The sequence below is a fragment of the Cebidichthys violaceus genome, unplaced genomic scaffold (assembly GCF_023349555.1).
Source record: "Cebidichthys violaceus isolate CVI_PGR_0920_01 unplaced genomic scaffold, fCebVio1.0.p SCAF_21, whole genome shotgun sequence".
Taxonomy (NCBI): domain Eukaryota; kingdom Metazoa; phylum Chordata; class Actinopteri; order Perciformes; family Stichaeidae; genus Cebidichthys; species Cebidichthys violaceus.
Genome location: NW_027176384.1, coordinates 8,124,460 through 8,149,457, shown reverse-complemented (window position 1 = coordinate 8,149,457; position 24,998 = coordinate 8,124,460). Strand labels below are relative to the sequence as shown.

Below are 24,998 nucleotides of genomic sequence, written 5' to 3'. Positions count from 1 at the left end.
CTCCACTACAGTGATGCCTGTCATGTTTCTTGCTATAATATTCACTATTGCGAGTGTAAAACGCACTAATCCATTCATAATCTTTGACGGAGCATCTCAAATCCTGTCATATCTCATCTCTGCACAGATTAACTGCGCTCAGACACTTCCTGCCTGATTTAGAATGGAGAGAGGGCTTCTCTGCTCTTCCCCCACCGCTGGGAATAAATGGCTTCTGTCACCTTGTATAAATAATTTTTAACAAGGACAACCGTAGCGATAAAGTGCAAGGACCTGCAGGTTCTGTACTACACACTGGATTTGAAAAATGAGTTAGTGAAAGGCATGTTTCTGATCTACAGAAGGCCAGAGAGAACGAGGGCAAAGACTTCATCTCATCAAGACACAATAATCAATGAGAAATATTGACCTTCATTCCTCATCTATATTATAATTAGCTAAACAACAATTATCCAATCATCGCTTAGCAACGGTAACGAGGTACGGCCGGTCTGTCAAGCTTTGGATTCCTCCACATGAAGAGGAGGCTGTAGTACATTTAGCATGGCTAGCTCTCTAACTACCTTGTTACATTAGTAACCTAGCCTTATTCCCAAAGCCAAGGAGCAGCTATTATAGTAGAGCTAACTAGCTATCCTGCTAGATGATCATGTGCTGTTTCTTTACCTCCATGTCTTCTATGTCCCTCTATCCCTCCTTCTCTGATCTTTCTTGCTGAATAAAGAAAACATGTCAGAAAGAAAGTAGTCCTGGGGCAAACATTTAACAAGCTGGACCCAGTGCAGCGGTTCTCTAGTAGCTCTGGTTCTGTTTCTCAGTGCTCCAACCAGGTGAAAAATCTGGGACTAAAAATCTTGTCATTAGAACCCTAGATTATTTTAACGGTGCATTATTAGGCACAAACCTTTGTTATGATGCAAGCTTGAAACCAACGTCACCGTATTTTAGCCACACTAGCAGATTAGTTGGAGGGACATGTCAATATCTCAACAACTACATTGTGTAGATTACCATTTAATGGAGGACAGATATCCATGGTGCCATGGAGATGAATCCTGTTATCATATAGAGCCATGAGCAGGTTGAGGTTTGTGCTCTTCAGTGAAATTTAACAACTCTAGGATTGATTGCCATTAATGTTGCAATTCAGGATGAATTGCATTGACTTAGTTGATCCATTGATTCTTCATGTCTGACCTGTTAAGGTAAATAAGTTCAAAGCGCCACTGTGCCTAAATACAGCAACACAGAGCCCTTATGGTCCTATTTAAACAATCCAAAGCACGTGGTCTGCATGACTCGAGTGCATTTAGTGTCCAACGGCCATAATCTGGGTGGAAGAGTAAGGCGTAAGGGTCAAAGGTGTTGTATTTAATCTCTTAATTTATCATAGGTGTGTTATGAGTGTGTCCTATTCCCTGCAGACTATTTTATCCAGTAACATTTGTGAATTCTGTTGAATCTTTTCTCAATATAGTTTGACTTTTGGACTTAACAACTCTCTGGAGTTATTGGAAATGTTTGGATCACACGAGTTGGAAGCAATCCTACGCAGCCACGACTGGAATTTAATTCCACACTGTGTACCAATGCCGGGTTTAAATACCACCAGTAAACATGCAAAGAGAGCTGTGCAGTATTTGACCGTTGATTTAGAATTGTCAACATTATGAATGAAGCTTCATTGCTTCAAACTATTCAGTTCATCCCTAGAACTGTCTCATATTGATGAGTTTCATTTTGCGTTAACTGATTAGGAGGGCACTGTTTTACAGGGGGTGCTGAATTAATGTTGCAAATGAGCTTTTATGCCCCCCACACATTTCAATTCATATTATATGTAACATTAAATATGATAGGCATGTATCAATAAATCATCGGTTTTGCTTTCCGATGCAAACCACTGGGGGGCTCGGACCAAAAGAACTGACTGGGAGTCTCAGTGGTCTAAGTAAGCCCAGCCCTGCAGAGATCCGCCTCAAAAGTGCCGTCGTTTAGGGGTAGAAGGCCCTCAGACTCCGATGTAGCCTTCATCTCCACTGAGGGATGAGGAGAGGAGACGCTGAGCGTGTGCACCGTCTACATGAGGCCTGAAAACACAGAAAACATGTGTGGGGGAAGTCTCTGAGTGTGTGACAGAGAATTTAGTGTTTTCCTCAACATTATTAATAACATTTCCATCATGAATTGGTGCATTCAAATTCACCAGAATGCAGGAAATGGAGTCTTCGACTACGTAGGAAGCAGAAAAATACTGCGCCAATGACTTTAGGCCAGGATTTTGTTGGTGAATGGTGATTTTAGACACATTTGCGTGAAAATGACCAGTCTGAAAGCATAAACAGAATCATGACTAATGATAACCAACATGTTTTTTCAAACCGTGACACTCCTCTACGGTCGTGGTTAACGTTGTGAATTCAACACAAAACAGCAAAACCACTATGTTAGGTTTAGGAACAGCATCATGGTTGGGCTTAAAACAAGTACATACATTAAATAAGTAACCTAACATGGGTCTGGAAAAGGCATCACTAACTTAAATTGCAAGTAACACTCTGGGACACAAGCTTTGATCTCCTGGTTGAAAGTCCTGTGTTTGTCTGACCATCCACCTCCTCTCCCACGCATCACGTGTTGTCTGTATACTACGTCAATACACTTCCAGAGCGACAAAGTGTTGGTATCTGACGCCCTGTGCATGAGAACAGGCTTCCATAACTAATGTTTGGGCTGCAGAAGCTCACATTAATACTTCAATATAAATCCTTCAACAGTATGTGTATTCGTCCACAACAGAATAGTTTGGTACGCAACTTTATTTTAGTATGCCGCATTAACCCATTCATTACTTTCAAATGAGGCGGATACATACTAATTTGTCTATTGGACAAACTTGAATGGTAAAATTGTTTTAAAATATATTTTTGCATCTCTGTACTTTAATATCTTGTTATTTAGCTGCATATACACCGATGCCGATATATCTGCAGTGCTAACATTGTCTGTTTAATTGATCAGGCTCTAGTGTGGAAAGTACATTTTTCATCTCTACAACTGCATGCCCATGGGTCCTGTGTGTGTGTGTGTGTGTGTGTGTGTGTGTGTGTGTGTGTGTGTGTGTGTGTGTGTGTGTGTGTGTACTCCGGGCCTACGTGTGTGTGTAAATTAACAGGGAGTGAAAAAATGTTCTTCCCCCGGGGTTAATAAAGTAATTCTGTTAGACTATGCTAGTTGAGTTATCCCATGGATGTAAAGCTTATACGGCGAACACTGATTGAAAATCTCCAGCCTCTGATGTCATTTTTTTGGGGGAATATCATCAGTTTTTTAGTAACTTCCTGCAACGCTGGACAGAACCGGCAATTAAGCACACTAAACCATTAGTGTGTTCTGCCTCCCAGCCTACACACAGTGAGTGTGTGTGTGTACACTAACGGGACCAACAAGACCGTGTGCTATTGTTCTTCAATCTCAGTGTGTCAGGCAACATGTGCAATAATGTACGGAATGAAAATTAGCATAGTAAAGCTGTTGTAACACATCTAGTAGAGAAAGGATGAAAGTGGCGTGAAACGTGTCAGTATTTCTGCAAAGAAGATCTGCAGTTCAGCCCACGCTTGGCAGGAAATCTGAATGCATTGCGGGCCTATTGTTTGTATTCAATATGCTGACACACACACACACACACACACACACACACACACACACACACATTTGAGGATGAGCAGGAACATCCACAGTTCAGGAACGAATCCATGCACAGTCTATATTAACATGACTACAGTTCTGTCAACAGGATTTGACAGAGCTGTACAGTGAGAACACTGTGTGTGTGTGTGTGGGAGTGTGTGTTTTAAAAAAACGCACTCTTCTCACCATAAATAACTAATAAAGCATCCGACCCCAAAAGGGATACATTTATTTCTGTTTTGGTCACATTGTGACACGTCGCTCACCAGTCAAGAACTCAAACAGTCAATGTTTGTCTTTGTCTTTGCATGACGCAGTGAAGTCATACTTTTATCACAATAACTAAAGTTCAGACCAAAGATTCGCAACCAGACAAGTTGAAACTCGCAAGTAGCCGGTCTGCAATGAAACCTGTCAGTCTACATCAACGAGACTAAACCCGACCTGTGTACTGAAAGACTGTTCTGAAATTAAAGCCCAATGGAAGAAGACCCACACATCGTTCCTGCTGAAGTCTCTCTCTTGTGTAACTTCCAACAAGGACACGCACGTTTGCTTTATGACTAGACCTTTTTCACATGTTCTCATAGCAGGTGGAATTGATAATATTAACAACGGCTCTGTTCCATTAAGTGTCCTAGTAAGCTATTCCAGTGAGTCAGCACGCACAATACCAGGACATTCCCTAAGTGGAATGCAGCCATTATTAGTGTATAACTACAGCTTTTCCTGCTGTGATGTGTCAACACGTCTGCTGTGAAAAAGGTTTAATAGCTACCAAACATTCACAAGGCTAGATTGCTAATTAGCTAGTCACTTGTAACTTGTTAAATAGCTTAAAAGGTTCAGTTAGCTTCTACAAGCAAAACACAACTTTTAGGGATCAATGATTAGAGTTGCATTGTGGGTAACGTAGGCGGCAGGTTTTGACAAGGAAGAAGAATGTGTGAAATAGAAAAGATCTCTGGTTCTGCTGCAGCGATTCTGATCCTTTTTTATTCCATCATGAGTCTGACATGTTATATTAGTGTAATGCTAAATATTTGAACAATACATTTAAGAATCACTATGACTGAGTGGCCCTCCTGCTGTGGTTTTATGAAGTGCAGCAGCTGTGATGTGACTCTTACAGATGACGCTGCTGAAGGTTCACAGGTTTTCATTGGAGCAGGTAAACATGGTGCTGAATGGGTCTGTTTTATTCTCCTCTGCTATATCCATCTTATCTGTGGTCTTAGTAGGTGTGTGTTGAATGGAGATGTGAAATCCTCAAAGTAAATAATAACTACAATAATAATAATACAAATTAAGTAATGGATCAATCTGTGGTCCAAGTGATAATCTAGAAGATGTATGTTTGTACTGGTGTCATTCTTTTCTTGTTCTTTGGTGTGTTTTCTCCAGATGTGGATGAGAGATTTGTGGAAGAAGTATGTGCAATAAATGAATAGCAAAAGTTCAAAGAGGAAGCAGAGCATCTGGAATCAGAGGATGAGGAACAGGAAGAGAAGAAAAGGTGTTAAAGCAGTAGAGAGATCTCTCCAGCTCAGTGGTGTGACAGCGTGATAGTGTTCCTCTCTGTCAGCTTAGTGTCAACGCCCTCTCTGCCTCTATCTCTGCTCATCTCTCTCTGTTGTAATCTGTCCCGTATCCTCCTCCTCCTCTCTGCTCTTTTGTGTTCCATTGCTACTTCTACATCTTCCTTTCAGGCTGGACTGCGTGGGTGTCTAGATATTGTGAAAAGGGACCTCTTTACTGATGACTTTACATAAGAGAGTAAATCTGCCAGTACGCAGCGGAACAATGGAATGAAGAGAAAATCTAAACATTGTTCACCGTAAAAATGAACCACCTGCACTAATGACTTTATGTAAGATGGTAAATCTGTGAGTGGGCAGCGACACAACAGTGATGCAGAGGAGACGAGCGCTGAGGAGACGAGCTGTTTGTAGGGCAGAGGAGAGGAGAAGGTTAGAGGTGAAGGGTTGGTGATCTGAGAAGAGGGTTAGGAAGTTATGGACCGCCGTTTTTTGAACTTATACACACAAATTCATGCTCTTGAATTAGTGCTTGTTACTCTAATAGAAGTAACTGTAATGTTCCTAGCATGAAATATTAGGGTCATGTTGAGCAATATATTATTCAATTCATACCATTGGTCTGGAGGAGGATGGACATGGGAGTGTTCCATTGATTGACACTCATAGTGTTAGAGTTAAAAGTTAGAATGGTAAACCTGACTTATTCACCAGGCAGGAAGGGTCTAATGAAAGATGTTATCCAGTTGCCTTATGGGAAGTGTAGGATTGGATCTTGAACCATAATTGGGACTAAAAGTTAAGATATCTTTGACTCTGTTGACCATCATTTTGATAAGGTTCTCACAAATCCCCCATTTTTATGGAATGGTGTAATCCATGTTTTACATATCAAATCATTCAAATACAGGAACACAATGAACTTGAATTCTAGAGCTTTATCATCATTTTTCTAGAGTTTTACTTTCCTGTGTAGACTCTGTAGGAATCGCAAGAGAAGAGAAGAAACTCTGAGGGAAGAGATGGGGAAAGAAGAGTAAAGGAGAAGACGATGAGTACTTTTGAGAGGACAGGGAGTAGAATCTGTCATTTTTGAGGAGGACATAAGAGGACAGGAGACACAAGTGAGAGGATGAAGGACAGGCGGAAGGCAAAGATTGTGAAGCGGGGAGAGAGGAGGAGATGTGCAAGAGAGTACTCTCAGGAGAGGAAGGAAGAAGAGAGGAGATTCACTTGAAGAGGAGAGAGGAGAACATAGAAGAGGAGAGAGCATAAGAGTCTGAAAAAGTGTTGAATGGAGATCATGAGAGAAATACAGAGAGGGGAGAAGGAGAAGAGGAGCTTAGACGAGAGGAGAAGGGAAGGATGAGAGAAGAGTGGATGGTTGTCTGTCCGTAGCAGCAGCAGCCTCTGGCTCTGCTCATGACTCTCTGCCTTAATCTACTCAGCCAGAGCTGTGCAGAGGAGTTGGTACATGCAGGAGCTGCTTCATTGTCTTGCGTGTATTCTTGACTGTTAACAGAATAAAAAGATCTTGTCTTCGTTGGACTTCTGGTCTACCAAGCATCCAGAGCTAACATGTACCTCTCATTTCTTCAATGAACAACTTGAAGTGAGTAAGATTTGGGAGCATCTAGTGCAGTTGCAGATAACAACCAACTGAATTCCCCTCCACTCACTCCTCACTCTCAAAACCCTGGTAAAGCTATTTGCCTTGCTCAGAGGCACATCTATACCATAATAACAGTACTTTAGGTACCACGACTTTACACTCTGCTGTTTGACAAGTGTGTTGAAGAACTAGGGTGGCCTTCAGGGGACGTTAAAACATGAGAGGTTCTCTCTAGAATCACTGTTTGGTTTGTCCCTTCTGGGCTGCTGTAGGAACATGGTGGTGCAACATGGTGGACTCTGTAAAGAGCACCAGGGGTCTCCTCTATAAAACAGAGTGTAGGATCCACACTAAATGTTTGCGTACGTTCAAAGGAGGAAATGCACATAATAAGGATACGGAGTGATCGTACGAGAGCTGTCACTGGCTTTATGTACACACTTTGCTGATTTACACAATCGTAATGTGCAGGTGATGAAGATGAAGGTGAGGTGACTGGAGAAGGTGTGCGACATCACCATGGTGAGTCCTCTGCTCTAGTGAGCTCTGATACTGATCAGAGAGCTGTTTACAGTTTGTCTGTGTACAGTATGCTGTATCTGTCACTATGGAATAATCCATAAATACATAAAGTTGTGTTCACTGCAGTGATTTCATTCACAAACACTTCATGAAATCTAAAATCGTACTTGGTGATATCTGCACAGTAATAGAAGGTTGTTGAACCTAATGACGCTCTGTTCTGCAGTTCTTTAGCAATAGTTGACGTTATCTTATGAATGATGATCATTTCATCAGCTGCTCTACAGCTGACCACGAGTGTCTCCAAAATGTTTGTACGCATGGGTCAGAGGTTTTGTAGAGGTGTGCACATTCTCCTGTCAAGTTAGTTTTTATCAGTGGTGGGCCGTCAGGGCCAGCGAAGCCTTCTCTGCTGGTCTAGACAGAATCACAAAGTAGCTATTTTATAATTTAATCATTTTTCATAAATACACTACATATATTATAATTATTTTTTACATTACCTTATTTTCTCATTGCACAGGTCCTGTCTTCCTCAGTTGCTCTGCTTCCAGTGCTGCTTGTTTTAAGTAGAGCTTTTATCCAATCAGATTTCACCTTTATGTTTCTAGGTAAGAAGAGAGGCCCGAGGCCTGCTGGATAGCCGTTGCAGATTAAAGTATATGGGGAAGATATTGTTGATTGTCATAGTCTTCAACCAATCAGATCTTTAGTTTGACATGTTGGGCGTATTCTTTGACATGTCAGAGTATTCTAGATAGCCTACAAGTACGTTAGTGTTAACGTGCGGTGTGATTGGTTGTTTTGCTTGGTGTAGCTTTGTTTTTTTAACACTCAATGGCTGAAGAAGGAGAAACGGATTTGGGAGTTACTGGCAACGCCTTTCTGGAGAAGAACATTTCCAGAAAAGCTGGACATCGAAAGAAAGGGTCGGCCAACCCCACAACGAGCAGCCCTGACCCAGACAGGAAAAGGATTTGTACAAACTGTATTCCTGGCTAACAGCGTTGGAGAATGCGTTTTATTTGGGACTGAGCGTCTTGGTGTTTGGAGCTACGCTACGCTAACCTGAGTTGGCTAACCAAGGCAGCAATAAGACACCATATCACAACAGGACACTGACAAGCTACAGTGCTTTTGAAAACTTTTGCTGAGACCCGAGTGGATCTACAACTCAACGAACACGTTCTCAGGAGGACCTCTGGCTGGAACTGAACCGCACCAATGTTCTGTACAACCACATCATTAAACTCTTTATTAACAAAGAAAGGAGGATGAACTTTGTCTTTAAGTGAACAGCAGCTTTAGTAAGTGAAGTGCTTTTGTGTTTTTACATCTTCAGTTACTACTGTTAGATTTTCTATGGTGTTGTTTATATGATTTGGTTAATATTGTTCCCTCTGATGTGAATCATATTTGAATGATTCGTGCTCTTCAGTGTGTGGATGAATATGTGTTTTAGCGCTGCAGTGTTGCTGGATTGATTTGTCATGCTTTGTTGTCATATAAATATATGTGACTGGTTCTTGTGAGTTTGTTCTTGTCATTGTGTTAATTACATTGATTTTGACTTTATGCATTGTCCGTTAATGACGAAGCATCTCGTCATGCACATATTCATGTATCTGTTTTCTTTAACAAAGCAAGAATTATGGTCTGGAGAAATGGGGATTGTGTGTTGATTGCTTTAGCTCCTGCTAAGATAGTCTAGCATAGCCTCCCAGGACACACGCGCCTCACCAGAGTACAATGTTGTTCTTCTGTGGTGGGCGTGTCAGGCAGCATGTTGTCTGTTACGTTGGGTGGGTTGCCAGGTTGAGCGCAGTGGCTCCACCGAAAGAACATTATATTTCCCACAATTTAAGCTTCTGCATTTTCCAAATGCACTCGTATTATTCAAACTATTGTTCGGTTCGTGAGCCTCGTACCGAACGGTTTAATACGAATACGTGTATTGTTACACCCTAGAAACAAATAATAACCGTAGCTGTGGCGTCATAATGAGGTTATTAGGAGGTGGTTCAACTGTAGTAGGACAGCACTGAAGGCCCAGGTATAAAACACACGGCCCGCCACTGGTTTTTATAGATTACAACGTTTGCGTGCCGTACTCCTCTTTCAGGTGACCGTTGATCCCTACGTGGAAATGACGGGCTCATTCTAAGCTAACGAAAAAATTATTCTTAGTTTCAGGTCATTGTACCTTAATGAAAAAATAGATATTAATATTATATTATTCCATTTCTGCTAGTAAATCTCTGAAAATGCTACACATTGTTCCTTTAAAGACCAGTCAATGCCTCAACACGTTTAACAGCTGGAAGGGACATGAAGAGGATGTAAGTGACTAGCTCTGTTTCAGAGCATTAATCAGAAAAGTCACAAAGCGTGTCACAGCACTGTATTAATCATTGCCCGTAGCACACACTTATAAATGAGCTGGGACGAGCTGATCAGAAAGTTGTATCTGAAGAGTTGACACCTATCAAAATAATGTTGTTATGTTATGTTGTTAATGTGTTTATAATACGTTTTATTAGCCTTGAGGGTGTAGTATTTATCTTTGTCCCCTTGACTTGACATCTTTCTGTGCCATCGTTCACATTCTCCTGAAAACTCACCATTCTACTGTATTGCTCATTCATAGCAATATGTTAAAAGCACAACTCACTAATAAACAACAATATAGTTTTGGTTCACACGTTTTCTGTCAATAGGCCTTTCATTTTAGAAAGAAACAAATTCTCTCATACAACTGTAGCCTTGCTAGTACTTTCTGTTAGGGTCTTTATCGTCATGTGTAATACTCACAGTTTTACTGCCTGATCAATATTCTGGTCCAATGTGTAATACAATATTCCGGTGTAACTGTTTTTTACCATCGTATTAGTGTTGTTGGCCTTTAGTTTCTCTACTGTTGGATGTCTGAATGATCATTTCACTGCTTTATCTGTTCACTCTGTTCAGTATTTCTGTCAAACATAGCAGCTAACAGATTCTCTTTCTGTCTTTTCTCTTTCCACGACCATCTGCTGTGCAATTACATCACACCTCAACAGGTAAGACCTTTACCTTTTTCAATGTAATGGGTTTCTGCCCAGGTGTTCAGATTTGAGGCATGCTGGGAAGGAAATTGTGGGTTTGTTTGTGGTGGTGCTGCTGCTTTTATTTTGGTTTTAAAGTTAACTGTTAACGTTCTGTAGCAGTATGCTGTGAAGCTTGCTGCTTTGTGCTTTGTGATGTGTTCAGAGATGAGCCAGACTAACTGGACTGTGTTCTGAGTGGGACAGTTGGTCCAATACTTTCATCCAGGACTATAGGTCATGAAGAATATTTTCTTATGATTTTACTTTATTATTTGAAATAATCATTTGAAATATCACGGTCAGGTACCGCTTATTAAGTTGATGCCTTTATTTTGAAGGAATTTATTTTCTTGATGAAGGAAACGTTTTGTGGCAGATTGATACATTTGTGTGACAGATTGTGTGACATTGTTGTCATTTTCTCCATATCGCCTCTGGCTCTCTACATAATGCTGCTATTTATCATCCATCTAATGTTCTTCTACCTCCGGTGGTCATTTCCCAGAATTCCTCTGGATAACCCTCAAAGTAGAGCAAAGAATGTCAACTCATTAAAAAAAGAGTTTTTTGGAATATAGAATTCCTCAGCATTGTCAAAATAATTCAACATGTGATGATTGCATAATTAAAAGGTTTTGCAACTATTCATGATTAGAAAAATGGATCTTTTAAATGCTGTGACTTTTCTGGATAGTATTGAAGGGAAGAACCACTGACTATACGGCTCTTCATTTATAATGACATGGTATGAAAGATAATTTCTTAAATACATTCAACATAAACACTTTCAAATTATTATAAATGAGTCATCCTTTAAATCTCAAATACTATGATGTCACAAATGCTCCTTCATTTCTCTTGCTTATGAACACGTACTCACTGAGGTTGCAGTTGAACAAAGTAGTTCTGAATTGATTGAAAATGATTTATCTGATCGCTCCTAGTGTTGACTGAAGATAATGTAAGTGGAAAACACATCGCTCACTACAGAAAACATGAGCATGATGTCAGGCTGACTAAGTGAAATAAAGAGAAAATGACAAGTCATTAACAGAATGGTGGCCTAAACTGTGACAATAGGACCAAAGTAATAACCCAAAATGATCCTTATTGGTTGAATTGTCATTAGGTTCCTTCTGTATGTGAGCAAACAAACTCTGACAGCTTTGTTTACACTGGAATATTAAATCATGACGGGCAGCATTGACTCTAAAATGCCATCCATATCCAGCTGTTAAGGAGCAAATGTTAACATGCTTTTCTTAAATGACGTAGTTGTGTCCTGCCTCTGTAGCTCCGTCATTCAGAGATGATGTAGTTGCTAATTAGCTAATTTTTTTTTTGTTTCACTCTCACTCTGCCTCCCAGAGGGAGAAGTGGAGCATAACTATATTTAGGACTGTTTAAGACGAGAGGAGTGGCCTGACGGAGGCCAGCCGCAGGGAACTGTTTAGCATGCGCACACACCCGCCTCACAAAATGAATGAACTCTGGAATAGACTGCAGTGGGAGTGGAGAGACATCTGGCCTGATAAATTAATTAGTGTAATTATTCAGTGATAAATGATGCGGAGTTATTGCCTCTTATCTCCTCTCTGGCCTGTTATGTTGTAAACTGTACCAATGTGTAACAAACTGCACTCACCTAAGGAATGAAATGTGAAGTTTGAGCTGATTATTATGAAGCTAAATTATCCTACAATAAGTAGATGTATTTGGTGAGTCATAACACAGTGACGGTTTGTTCTGGCATTGTGTATTCTAAGCCTCCTTAATGTGTGTTAACTGGAGCTTGAGTTAGTGTTTACTAACCAGTTCTAAACTAACACATGTTAAGGTAACACACACTCTCATGAACTGATTGTGGTGACACAAAAGAGACAGCTGGCCATTACAAGAAGCACAAGTCCTCGGGTGACACCAATAACATTCATACTGAAATTATTTATGTGGCTTTTGCAGCAGGATGAAGGTCAACACATCTCAGTTATTACGGCCATATTTCCAACAAATCGACAATCAATTGTCTTGGTCCCCAGAGGATGAATTCTGATGCTGATGGTGACCCGTGACCTTTCATGTAGGGCCACCATGGGGCCAAAATATCTTCATGCACCCAATAAATATCAAACTAATGGGCAGGTCCCCCCCCCCCCCCCCCCCCCCCCCCGTGACCCTGAATAGGATAAGTGTTTGTTCATGTTACAGTAGTTATGTAGTCAAAAAAGCACAACACTGGTAATTTCACACGTTCTTCATCTTTGCTCCGCTTCTCGAAGGCTGCTGGGAAATGTATGAACTAGTACTGCAGCTGCTCTCTGGTACTGACGAGTTCACTCCCAGTCTGAGAGACGTGTGTGATGCAATCCACAGTGTTTTTAACACTCTGTATATATAAAGTTCTGGTATCAGTCTGCCTGAGAGTTTTGTGGGGAGCTGTTTGGAGCTGGTGTGGGTGGATGGGCGCTTCTGCACAGCTTACATCTTGAATGTGGTTTGATGAGGGGTTAGTCCCATAGACTTTCAGTTTGAGGTTGTAAGCCCTGAGTGTGTCTCTTGTCCTTTGCAGAGGAGTCCTCACAGCTCCTGTGCACTGCAGAATGTAAACACTGTGTAAACCAGTTCCTCTGCTAGCATTTCTTCCTGTGTTTGGCTGTCAGACATGCTTCTGTTGGCCACTGCACTCAAACACAACGATGTTGCATTGGTGCAGCAGATGACTGCAGCTGTGATGCCTTCACGCATACTCTCAAGTCATGTAAGGTTATTATGGCGGTGAACAATTACAAACAGCTGTGTTAAGTGTTGATGGAGAAATGAACTGGAAATGAACTGGTGACCATAAACAATACAATACAATACATTCTAGAAATATATTTACAATTCAACCTCAATATTTCCATTTGCAAAATACAAATGCAAATTTGTATAATACAAATTAAATACAATGTATAATATACTGAAAAAGCCAAACAGTTATTTAGTCTAAAACTGCCTAAATAAGATCTGATGATATTTAATCTGAGATGAACTAAACAAGCCTAAGAACCTGAGCCAACATGTGGTGCCATCATTCGTGATACTGTAAATGACTCTCCACAGTCCTATCGTGCAGCTTACAGCGCTCTAGCACTCCACCCTGGTGGTTTAGTTTGCAGTGATGATTCACTTGCTTCAAAGTTAAAGCCCTTCTTTCCTGGACTCTTTATTGTGTCAGGCCTGTGTAGATGTTGCGATAACCTTTTGATTTGTGCAACACTGAAACGTAGTTGCTGCTTCTTTCCTTTGAAGACACAAACTTCAGTGCAGACACCAGGATCAGACTGCACTCTGTAAAGCCTCCTTCAGAAGCTCAAACAGCCTCACTTACAAACAGTGGGAGAAAGGCTTCAAGAACAAGGCTGTTGGACTGACAGCTGAGTGTTTGCTGGATGTTGACACCTGCATTTCACTGACTGACTGGATAGAGTGGAATTTGGAGTTGTAATTGATTAGCAGGCTTTTCACTTCTTCCATTCCTGTCAAAGCTCCCCCTGTGTCTGTGTCTGGTGTTCCCTGTCTGTAGTCTCTTTCACTCGCCTCACTGCTCCCTTTGTGTATGCAGTCCATTAACCTGACATGTCTCCACTGACTCCCAGCCTTACATGGAGAGAGAGAGAGAGCTCTGAGGGCCAGGCAGACAGGTAGACAGCAGCAACACACTTGACCTCTGGCAGCTGCAGCAGGTTGCTGTTGTGGCATGCAGCTCCCAAAAGGTCTTAAATGTGTGAACTGCTAGAAAAAAAAAGGATTAATGCTTAGCCAGCCATACTTGGATTAATAAAGATCAAAACTAAAACCAGAGGGGATAAGACTTGGAGTTCTTCATGATGCTGTTAGCATGTAAATACGGAGCGCAGTTCCTTATCAAAGTCTGAATCAACCAATAAGCCTTCAACATTGGCTGGACGATGTTTGGTGGGAACTCCGCTGCACAGGAAGTGATATGTTTTTCTGTCCCTGGCAGACACAACAAAAGTGTATTGGACCCAAATATTAGCAATCCCTAATGATAGTGATGTTATTCATTCAGTTGAACTGCTTTTCAGCAAAACACTTTCTTGTAGAGCGAGATATTGTTCCAACCTGGGAATTTCCTGTGGGTATTCATGCTCCCCAGAGGCTGATATGTGTGACCCCAGAGCCTCTTCGGAGCCAGCATCAGGCCAATAGTTTAAGTTCTAATGTGTAACATCTCTAATGACCACATCAACATGAAATGTACTGACTACATTCATGCTCCACAGAGGAAGAACCCTTTCCATTATGGTCACTCCACAAGTTTCCCTATAGTGCCACAGTCATAATAAACATGATAGACTCCACTGATAAGGCATTCAGACCTAACAAATTACTGTAATGAACCTGCTCCACCCAATGCAACTCCATCGGCCATTCAGATTGGTTGATTTGCTTTGAAATGAATAAGGAATTTTTTGGCAGTGATAAGTTTGTTGATTGATTGTTTTGTTGTCTGTATTTATTAGCCTTATGTATTAGCTGTGCAGACGTAAAAATCTAAAGTTACAGTTCAGAGTCCAGTCACCCTGAGCTCAGGATAAAACCTTTGCATGTCCTTCGTTGTTTTAATATAAATATAAAACACTGTGACTCTGTCAGCCGTCAGTGATGCAACATAATCCCTGTAATATTGGAGATTGTATGTTAAGATTTGTGAGTGAGCAGGATGGTGGTGCAGCTGTAGAATATAGTGCATAGTGAACGTGTTTTAACAGTATTCAGTGCAGGTGCTGAAATCAAGCCACTGAATGCTGTTGAGCCAAGTTCTAAATAGAACGTATAACATTTATAATCCACTGTATTTAAATGACTACTGGGTCAGATTGTGAGCTTACAGTCACGTCTCCTACGTCTATTGATCTAGACATGTTTTACATTGTCATCTATATTTTGGCTGGCCCCTGTGTTTTTTAAGATATCATGTATTTAAAATGAAGACTACAGACTTCCACCATTCAATCATAGTCTGATAAATTATGAATTAATCGACAATAGAGAATAAAACTCACTCACTTATTAACTCTTTTAAAGGTACATGTGCACAGTCCATATATATCTTACATGCATTACTATCTCTACTTCCACTCAGTTCAAATGGAGGCTGCCTCTTGTTTACCTGTTGCCATCCATTGATGATGACGCTTGATGCGTGGTTCATTCATCACGCGCAAGCTTAACTCACAGTGAACAAATCGATCAGCTGCTCTGGAACTGAAAACATCTCAGGGTTAGTTTGTTCAGAGTTCAGGGTTGGGCTCAGAGTTTGTTAAACCTGCTTTCTGAAACAGGGCCCTGGTCTTTCTTTAGTCCTCACTGTCTGTAGAAAATAGCAGCAATTGTCCTCATTCTATAAGAATCACTGTTATGAGTCATTGAGCTTTGTTCTTGCACTGTTTTACAAAGACAGCTGTAAAGCTTGTAAGAGCCACTCTGGTCCGAGTGCCTGCAGGATTTGACCGGTCCAACTTTAAACGGCCCGTCGGCCTGTTCTAGCTGTCGACTGATGTTTTACTGCTGACTAATTAGTGATCATTACAGAGCACAGCAGTGTGTCTGAGAGAAGCTCTCCTATTGATCTGAGCCTGGACGGCTTCCAGAGTGTGTGTTCCTGTTGGATGGCTTTCTATAGAGAATGCATTCATTTAAAACAGGCTATGATGCAGGTATTTATGGATATTATTTATGCATGTACGTGTGTGTGAATTCATGATGTTGGCAGGAACCAACAGACGGTAACAGATGTGAAGTTTTGGCCACAACAGTTCACACTCTGTGTGTGTGTGTGTGTGTGTGTGTGTGTGTGTGTGTGTGTGTGTGTGTGTGTGTGCGCGTGTGTTCTCTGAAATAAAAAAAGAAAACAATTTGTGTGTCGGTTTGTTTAAAGCAAATACAAGTGTTGTGAATGTATATCCATCTGAGCTCATACAATTTTTAATAACACTTAATTTTACAGGTCCATAAGTTCAAATCATTGCCATACATTTTGTGATCTGGTTTTAATTAAACTGATGAGCGTAGATTAGGCTTCAGTGAAATGCTGCATGACACAGAGCAGGTCAACTGAACATCTCGTTTTACTTTAATGAAGTTCTTTCAAGGTCACTTACTAGGAATAAATTAGGATGTTAGTGACGTGGAAGCATTGACATTTTTATCTTCTAAAATTAAATTAGGATAGAATTAATAAATCAATAGGTCAACATTGATGATTCATTATTTGTTCTTTTAGTTTGTCCGTCTCTTGTCTTCACCTTGGTCTGAACAGTCCTGATATGCATTTTTAATAATTCTTTGAAAGAAATGAACAAATTATGGACATATTTCAAGCTTCAGCTCTAAATTCAGCCCTCTTTGTATTCATGCATCCGTTGATCTGTGATATAAGATGTATGTTGTCTTAATTGCTGCAATAATATGGAGTCATTTTATTTTGTCTAGCAGTCTACAAAGAGTTCAAACTGCCTTTATGATCCCTGAAAGGATAAGCCTGGAGATATTCTGTATATTTCTCTTCCAGTAAATAAATCCCAAACCAACAGTGAATTATTGCGTGTGTGTGTGTGTGTGTGTGTGTGTGTGTGTGTGTGTGTCAAAGCCTGATATCTCTTCTTCCTCTGTCCATAGAACTCCTTTAGAAACACATCAGTGAGCCTCACTGTTGCTCTGGTGACATGTTCCTTCACCATCAACACACACACACACACACACACACACACACACACACCGTCCTGCTGCCACTATTTCCTGCTGTTCAAGTAACGTTTGATAAAAGCTACAGTGAGCAGCTGTTATGAGAGATGACTGAGCCTTTTTAGAAATGAAACTGTTAATGTGTGAGGTGTGTTAAAAGCTTGACATCTTGGAGCTGAGAGCCACAGGCAGAGGAGAGAAGTGTTTTCATGGAGTGAGTGAAATGTGCAGACCTCCTTTGTGCCTTGCAGTCTAGTATGCTTTGTCTTTTGACTTGTTTACTTGATGCTTAAACATACAGAGCTGAAAGTAGTAGTAGTTGAGTTACATGATTGATACTCTCAAAATAAATTGCAGTATTTAGAGATTACGTTTGGATTTTGGTGATGTCCCCTTTCTGTATCTGTGTCAGTATATTTGATTTCCACTGGATGCATTTCCCCTCACTTATGGACACGTCAGCTAATATATAATAAGAGCTGCAGCAGATGAGCAGGGTGGTTGACTTTGGAGAGTGTCCTCACGCCGTCTCACATTCTCCTTCTAGACGTGGAGTCTGTCTTCACATCTGACGTGACGTTGCTGTTTTCTCGCTGTGAGCTTGTTCTGGTGGGTATTGTACTATAAATGTTAGAGGTGAAGGTGAGACACGGGCGAGTAAAACGGTGACTCAGCGGCTTCTGTGCTGTGTTGTTGAAGTTGCAGAGATTTGAAAAGCAGTCGGTGTGTGGTACAGAACAAAGTTCAAAAGGACAGTGTCGTTTTTACCAATTAATGCTATCAATCAAACAGTTCAAAGAAATATAATTATTATTGTATTTTTTTAAAAGCTGAATAAAACTCAGAGGGGCTGAACATCTGGCCCAGTGGACCTGAGCCAGAGCTAACCCTTCACTTTAATCAGCAGATGAGGGCGGGTTGCCTGGTTGTTACTTGGTCACTTTTGTCCAGATTCTAATCATATACAAGGGGGCGGAGCCTAAGACTAAATGAAACACTTGTTATGCTCACAACACTGAATTATTACGTATAAAGAGGCCATTTTATACTCTTTTTTTCCAGTTGTTTGTGTTCAACATGTTTTCATGCTAAAATGGTCAAAAACACTTTTGTTCTCTCATACTGTCTGAAACGCTCTCTTTTAGTGTCGGTGTCTTTAAGCCCCTTCATGGGCCCAGTGTGCTCTGATTGGTCAGCATTTCTGGGACTACTCCGGTGTATCTACACCCAGCCCCCAGGGAGGAATAGTGTTTGCATAGTGGCCAAACGGTAAAATGACAACCTCCGGGTCCGTCACATGATGCCATGGACTCACATTGTGACTCTATTGATATTTTTTGTTTGAGGTACATCATTTTACAAACACTATTAGCCCTTATTTAAATCATTCGGTCCTAAAAGTTGTAAAATGCACTAATAGCTGATTCCTTCGTTAATGTGAATGGCTGGACCGAGGGCTGGGAGGCGGAGTTAAAGAAAAGGCTCTCGTCCACCGTCTGCCCTGAACTAAACTAAACACTGTCTGCTGTCCAATAAAGGTGAAAATGCCACAAAATACCCGTAAAAAGCTGTGGAGCTGCTATAGGGCTGCCCTCTAAACATCAATAAGTCATCATCAGCTGAGGAGCCCTGACTTGAAGCTGATGTTGTCCAGTATGTCATTGTACAGAGATCAACGCTGGATAACTCATTAAAGCCTTATTGCAAAAAGACCTTACTGCAACCGTGTAAAACTGATAGAAGGAAAGAACCGTGATTGAAAAGAAGGGCTCGGAGTGTGTCCACACTGAGCCGGTTAAATCTGTAAATGCATCTGTTCTTGGTTTTTACTTTACTGCCTAGCAACAGCAACGAGAGAGAGAGAGAGAGAGAGAGAGAGAGAGAGAGAGAGAGAGAGAGAGAGAGAGAGAGAGAGAGAGAGAGAGAGAGAGTTGTGTCTAAGAGGAGGAGGGGGTGAAACTCCCCCTGATGCATACGTCTTGTTTTTTATTATTCTATGCGCTTTTGCATTTTTACTTTCATACCAAAAGAAATGTTTTTCATGTTTAGAACCTTTTGTGAGCCTTTTGTGAATTGATAAAGATTATTAAGTACAGCTATTTATTCTATTTTGTTATAAAATATAGTTGGAGTTTTTTGTTCAGTAAGGAGAGGAATAGGACTACATCATCCATAATAGCTTTATAGTTTTATTTTATACTTTTTATGCAAAAATATGCTCTGTTTTTCATTCTTTCTTTGTTTAGAGTGAGTGACAATGCAGCATTTGCGTTTTTGATCAAGCAATCAGATTCCTGTGTTCAGAGGTGCTTTTTGTGTATATCAAAGTAGAAATGCATCTTTGGAGATCATAAGATCAGTTTACTTTTTTTAGTCATGTTTCCGATGCTGTGAGCAGCACACACTCAGTTCTACCCGCCTCCACTCTATTGGGTGGAGGCGGGAATCTCAGATGTAAATGTCCCAAAACCTGGACTCATGAATCCCAAACTATCTCAGCCTCATTCTAACAAGAGTGAAGAGGTGACTGAAAGAGTTACAGTCACCGTTCAACATAACCAGCCCTGTTACAAAGTCGCTTTGTGGTTTACTGTGTGTGTGTGTGCGTGTGTGTGCGTGCGTGTGTGCGTGTCTCCACCGTAACTGAGAAAAACACAGCAGCAGCTCCCAGCACTCATCTGCTCTCACATCTCATCAGCCCCCCTGGAGAGAGAGAGACACACACACACACACACACACACACACACACACACACACACACACACACACACACACACACACACACACACACACACACACACAGCTGAAGATGTTTGTGTGAGAGGGTGAATGAGAAAAAAACTGTTTCTGGATGATCTCTCCTAGAAAGCGTCATCGGATGTTTGTCTGTGTGTGTGTGTGTGTGTGTGTGTGTGTGTGTGTGTGTGTGTGTGTGTGTGTGTGCAGGCAAATGATCTTTGTATACCTGCATTTTCTTCTGTTGTGGTTCTGTGTTTGGAAAAGAAGTCACGCTCTCTGCTCGTACCCACCCATTTCCTCAAACACACACACACACACCCACACACACCCACACACACACACACACAGTAGATGTGTCAGACCTCTGGCTTAAATTCAAGGAGATAATTACAGGAAAGAGCTTTTTGGCTCTGAATGCAATTTGATTGCACTGCCTCTTTCTCTACTGGAAGTCAAGAGAGCCTATTGCGTGTGTGTGTGTGTGTGTGTGTGTGTGTGTGTGTGTGTGTGTGTGTGTGTGTGTGTGTGTGTGTGTGTGTGCTTGCGTGCATGTGTTGCCATGACAATGTGGGAGGTAGGGGTGTCAGAGTGAGTGTTGAAGATAAAACTGAGTAAACTTATTCAGACTGGCACTCACAATTACAGCTCATCCAACATTTCACAGTGTCTCACTACAAGATGCATCACGGTACTCTCACTAAAGGCCATTAACAGGCTCATGATCTTCTGAGGTAATGACATCATCTGAAGCTGTGCAGCTGTCAGCCTTGCAGAGCATCAGGATGTTGTTCTCTGTACAACTACAGAATAAGACAATCAGTTGATGTTATTGGGGCAATGATCAAATGTAAGGTATCGATGTTTCATATCGTTGTGAATTGACTGTTGATGAGTCACTGGTCAACACTCTCACTCTTCAACAGTCACTGGTTAACCAGTTTCAGGTCTGATCCCTCATGCACTGTGCTGCCTAATGATCAAACAGGGAGTCAACAATGAGACAGTATAATCAGTTTTTTCAATGTTTCAGAGAAGTGAAACAATTTAACCAGTGCATAATAATATATGCAACCTTGGGGGTGATGATGACATCAGTATGACAGGAACGCCTGTCGGGTAGATTCATTATTAAAGATGTGAACAATCACTCTAGAGGGAAGAAACGTCTGCTCATCCTGTCTGTTTTGGCCTTCAGGCAGCAGAAGCAGCAGTCTGAGAGGGCTTGTTACACTGTGGTTTAAGAGTGAGAACATAATCTAAATCACCATGTCATGCAATGCAAGGCCTCATCGCTGAAAGAAGATGGATATCTGAGTCTGACGGCCTGCAGCTGTAGTCATGCTTTTAAAGTGTTGCATTACAAAGTGCTTCATCTGCTCTGAAGTGTAATGAATAGTAGAAAAGGTAAATTACAGAAGTGCAAAAGCCATCATTAACTACACTAGTCTTTCTTAGTGGGCAGTCTTGGCACTTAGTCCGGTCTCCATGCAGGATGATTTGGGCCAGGTTTCCATGGAGCTCTTCTAACGTCGTTGTAGTCTCATGCCTTTTCATTAAAAGGTGTTCACACTGACACTGAAGTGAGTCACATACGATACCACAAAGCTAAATTCCATCAACCTGTTCATCATTGGAGTGAACTGATATGATCTCCCCAGCATTTATTTCCCCCAACATATTTCAGCAAAATCAATTAATTTCAATAGAATGACTGTGATCAGCACCTCAGCAAAGAAACAACGAGTTTTGCTGAACATGTGGATTTGTGCAGCGGATCAATAACAAAACTGTCTTGACGGTTGTGACCTTTGAGGGATGGAGAGCAAGGAAGTGTCAAATGAGAGACCCTCTTGGGGATGCTACAGCCTGTAAGAAGAGTTTCACGAGTCAGACGGTGTTGAACAAGGCCGTACGACAGGAGCAGCAGGTCATTGTGGACGCAGTGATCCTCATTCATCACAATGAAAATAAGACTTTTGTCCCAGTATGTCAATTTGAGGATTTTTGATGAAGACAGAATTAATATCCATATTGTCATGTATGAGTCTGACCTGCTCCACGTTTCACACTGTTCTCTCTGTTCAGTATTTGTGCTAAACGTAGCAGCTAACAAATTGTCTTCCTGTCTTCTCTCTCCATGTTCATCTGCTGTACGACTGCTTCTCACCTCCTCACAAGGTAAGACATTCGCTTTCAGTGTCTCTCCCTGTTCCCTGCTGTGTTTTCTAGCAGGAGCTGGTTGTCTTGTGTTTTTGGACTATGATATACTCAGACCTGGTGCATGCTGGGGGAGAAACAGTGGCTTTGTTTGTTGCAGCGCTGCTGTTTGGATTTTGTGTTGTAAGAGTGTGAAGCAGTATGCTGGGGCTTCTCCTAATGATGCTGTGTGTTTGAAGTTTGTGGTCTTGGTCTCTAAGATGAGGATATGAAACAAACAATCTCACTTCGAGATCCAGTCGTTGCACCGGTGAGAAAATACATGGATTTGAATGTTTTTAGCTGACGGATGCTTTCACCGGTTAAAATATTGGTTGTCAGGTGACTCCTGCATGTGTGTGTTGTTCATCGACCCCTCAGTGTGAGAGGACACAGTGAATTGTTTGGTCTTGAAAAGACAAAACTGTAAAAAAGAGGATGTGTTCTTTTTTTTTTCACTGCCGTTTAGCCTTTTACCCCCGTGCTGAGAGACTTCAGCAGGAAGATTTTATTTCATGTGCGTGAGAGAGAGGAACAGGAACAGTGAATGTCACATGCCCTCCTTTTGTCTTTCTAATAATAACTTTGAATTAGATCCTCCTTTCATGATACGGGTCACTTAAGTATTGGGTTAAATGGTTGGCTGGGGTGGAATGTGAACATAGCAGCACACACGAGTGAAGGAAGACAAACATGGCCTCCTTGGACAGGAAGTTTGTTGTGTCGTTCACTGTGTGTGTGTGTGTGTGTGTGTGTGTGTGTGTGTGTGTGTGTGTGTGTGTGTGTGTGTGTGTGTGTGTGTGTGTGTGTGTGTGAGGCCAGCTCTCCTTTAGAGGATACACACAGGAAGGAAACAAAAGAGCTCAATTATCTCTGACCACATGCCCTTGCTACATGCTAGCCTTGTAGCCTTGTTGACGGCTGTTTGTATTTGATGTTAGCTGACAACAGTGGACTATGACACCAGCACAAAGTATGTTTGTTACTAACGGTTTATGGATGAACATAGATAAAGTTTGCCTTAAACTGTACAGGGTGAAATGTAAGGCTCCATAACCACCACTGATACTGTAGCTATTCTCTGAATGAATGTTGTGGTAGTTCGTATGCCTCTGCTGTAAAGTCCTCCAAGGTCCGCTACAAGAAATCTTCATATCTGTTGGACAGATTGTCATTAAATTTGCTGTAGTATTAGATTCTCGATCCACTGAGAGGATCCCTAAAATAAAGTGACCCCTCCCCGACGTTTCATCTAGTGATATTAGGTGAAACCGTCCCGAGGATCAGCACTGTGATCCGTGACAATATATCTTAAAAACTAATGGTTGCTTTTCCACAAAATTCACTGTCCCAGTGATGCAGTGGGGTGAGGAGCGTGGACAATCAGACAGAGTTCATAGTAGAGTCTCCCAGAAACCTCCCTTTGGAGCTATTCTGGGTCGGTCTAACTAGGGGGAGACCCTCGAGTAGACCCTGGAAGAATTAATTTGGCTTGGGACTGTCTCGGGAGAGGGCTGTTCAGGCTACCCTGCCCAGCCTGCTGCCACTCCAACCTGGGAGAAGGGGGGATTCCACACTGTGTGGACAGCTTCACAACCAAACATCACAGACTGATTAAGTCCACTGGAACACCCATGGGAGGCTCCCAGGACAAGTCACCCACGGCCCAAGGAACTGAACTGCTATCAGATTACCATATTCATATCCTGGTTTTAAGCCTCTGCTGGGTCCACAGCTGATTTGGGATCAGGCTGCAGAGACTATTTCATCCCACAATCTGACATCTGTGGAGGTCACAGATGTGTTTCCTGTTCCCACACCCTGTCTCTGCCACTGACGAGCTCTCTGTGATAAAGTATTAGCCCTACAGTTGGTTCCCTTTCAATTGAAAGCTTGACAATTTTTAATTTGAGTGGACAATATCTGACACTTGTGGCACTATTGGCAGTGACAAAGTTGTATTCTCATATTGTGTGACTGGCAACAAAACAAATTATGTTTAAGTAACTCCTCTCTCACTAAGCAAATGCTCCTCTGTCCTGGAGATCACAGTTCTGTCCTGTTTCCTACTAACAGTCAGCGTTGTTTCTTTTAACCATGACAACGAAGGTTGTCGCTTTAGTATTTTTTGTATTTAACCCAAACCATGATCTCTCCTGAAGTTGTTTCTGTGCTTAAACCCAACAAAACCTTAATCATAATGATGGCAGAACAGGAAATTGTCTTATTAATCCAGCAAGTCCTACAAATGAAACGACTAAATGCGTTGTGTGTCCATGTCCCCCAGAACCAAACATGATGCAACTCTACAGGACTACTTCATAACAAATCACTGTTTATGATGTGACAACACAGCATTTGGTTAAGGTTTGGTTTGGTGTGGTTTAGGTTTAGGGAAAGATCATTGTTTCAGTTAAAGTAAATACTTAAATACTACCTCTATCACCTTAAGAATCATAAACAAGTCTATTGCCAAGTAGGAATTTGCCATGGTGTTTGGTGCATAACATAAACATAGTTTATAAGTAACTTAGTAAATAAGTCAAGAAGCGTAAATGAAATAATCAGTTTTGAAAATGAAGAGCTGAACAGTTTTGTGCAGGAATGGTCAAAATATATAGTTCACAGTACACAGTATCGACAATATGTGCAAATATATACAGAGATGATAGTCCAACAGATGTGCATTAAGCTAACACATTGTGATAGAGGTTGAGATTTAATGTTAGTAGTAGTGCAGTGGTCACAATCTTACCTGCCTGCCTCAGAGTCCTGGAGGTGATCAGTTCCTGGAGGGATGGCAGCCAATCACCTTCTCAGCAGAGTAAATGATACGCTTCTTTCTGCCCTTGTCCTTGGCAT

General features: G+C 41.4%; 1 protein-coding gene across 7 annotated transcripts in view; it reads left to right on the top strand.

Annotated features, from left to right (window-relative positions):
• Nucleotides 1-24,998, top strand: part of LOC137877326 (pleckstrin homology domain-containing family A member 5-like) — a 178,604-nt gene that overhangs the window by 23,350 nt on the left and 130,256 nt on the right. The window contains exon 4 of one of the 7 annotated variants that reach the window (XM_068717157.1): nt 22,119-22,215. The exons of the other annotated variants lie outside the window; for them this stretch is intronic. Within the exon in view, the coding sequence (XP_068573258.1) occupies nt 22,119-22,122 (4 nt within the window). The 3' untranslated portion in view covers nt 22,123-22,215. Of the gene's footprint in view, nt 1-22,118; nt 22,216-24,998 lie in introns of those variants that run through there. 7 annotated transcript variants of the gene reach the window in all.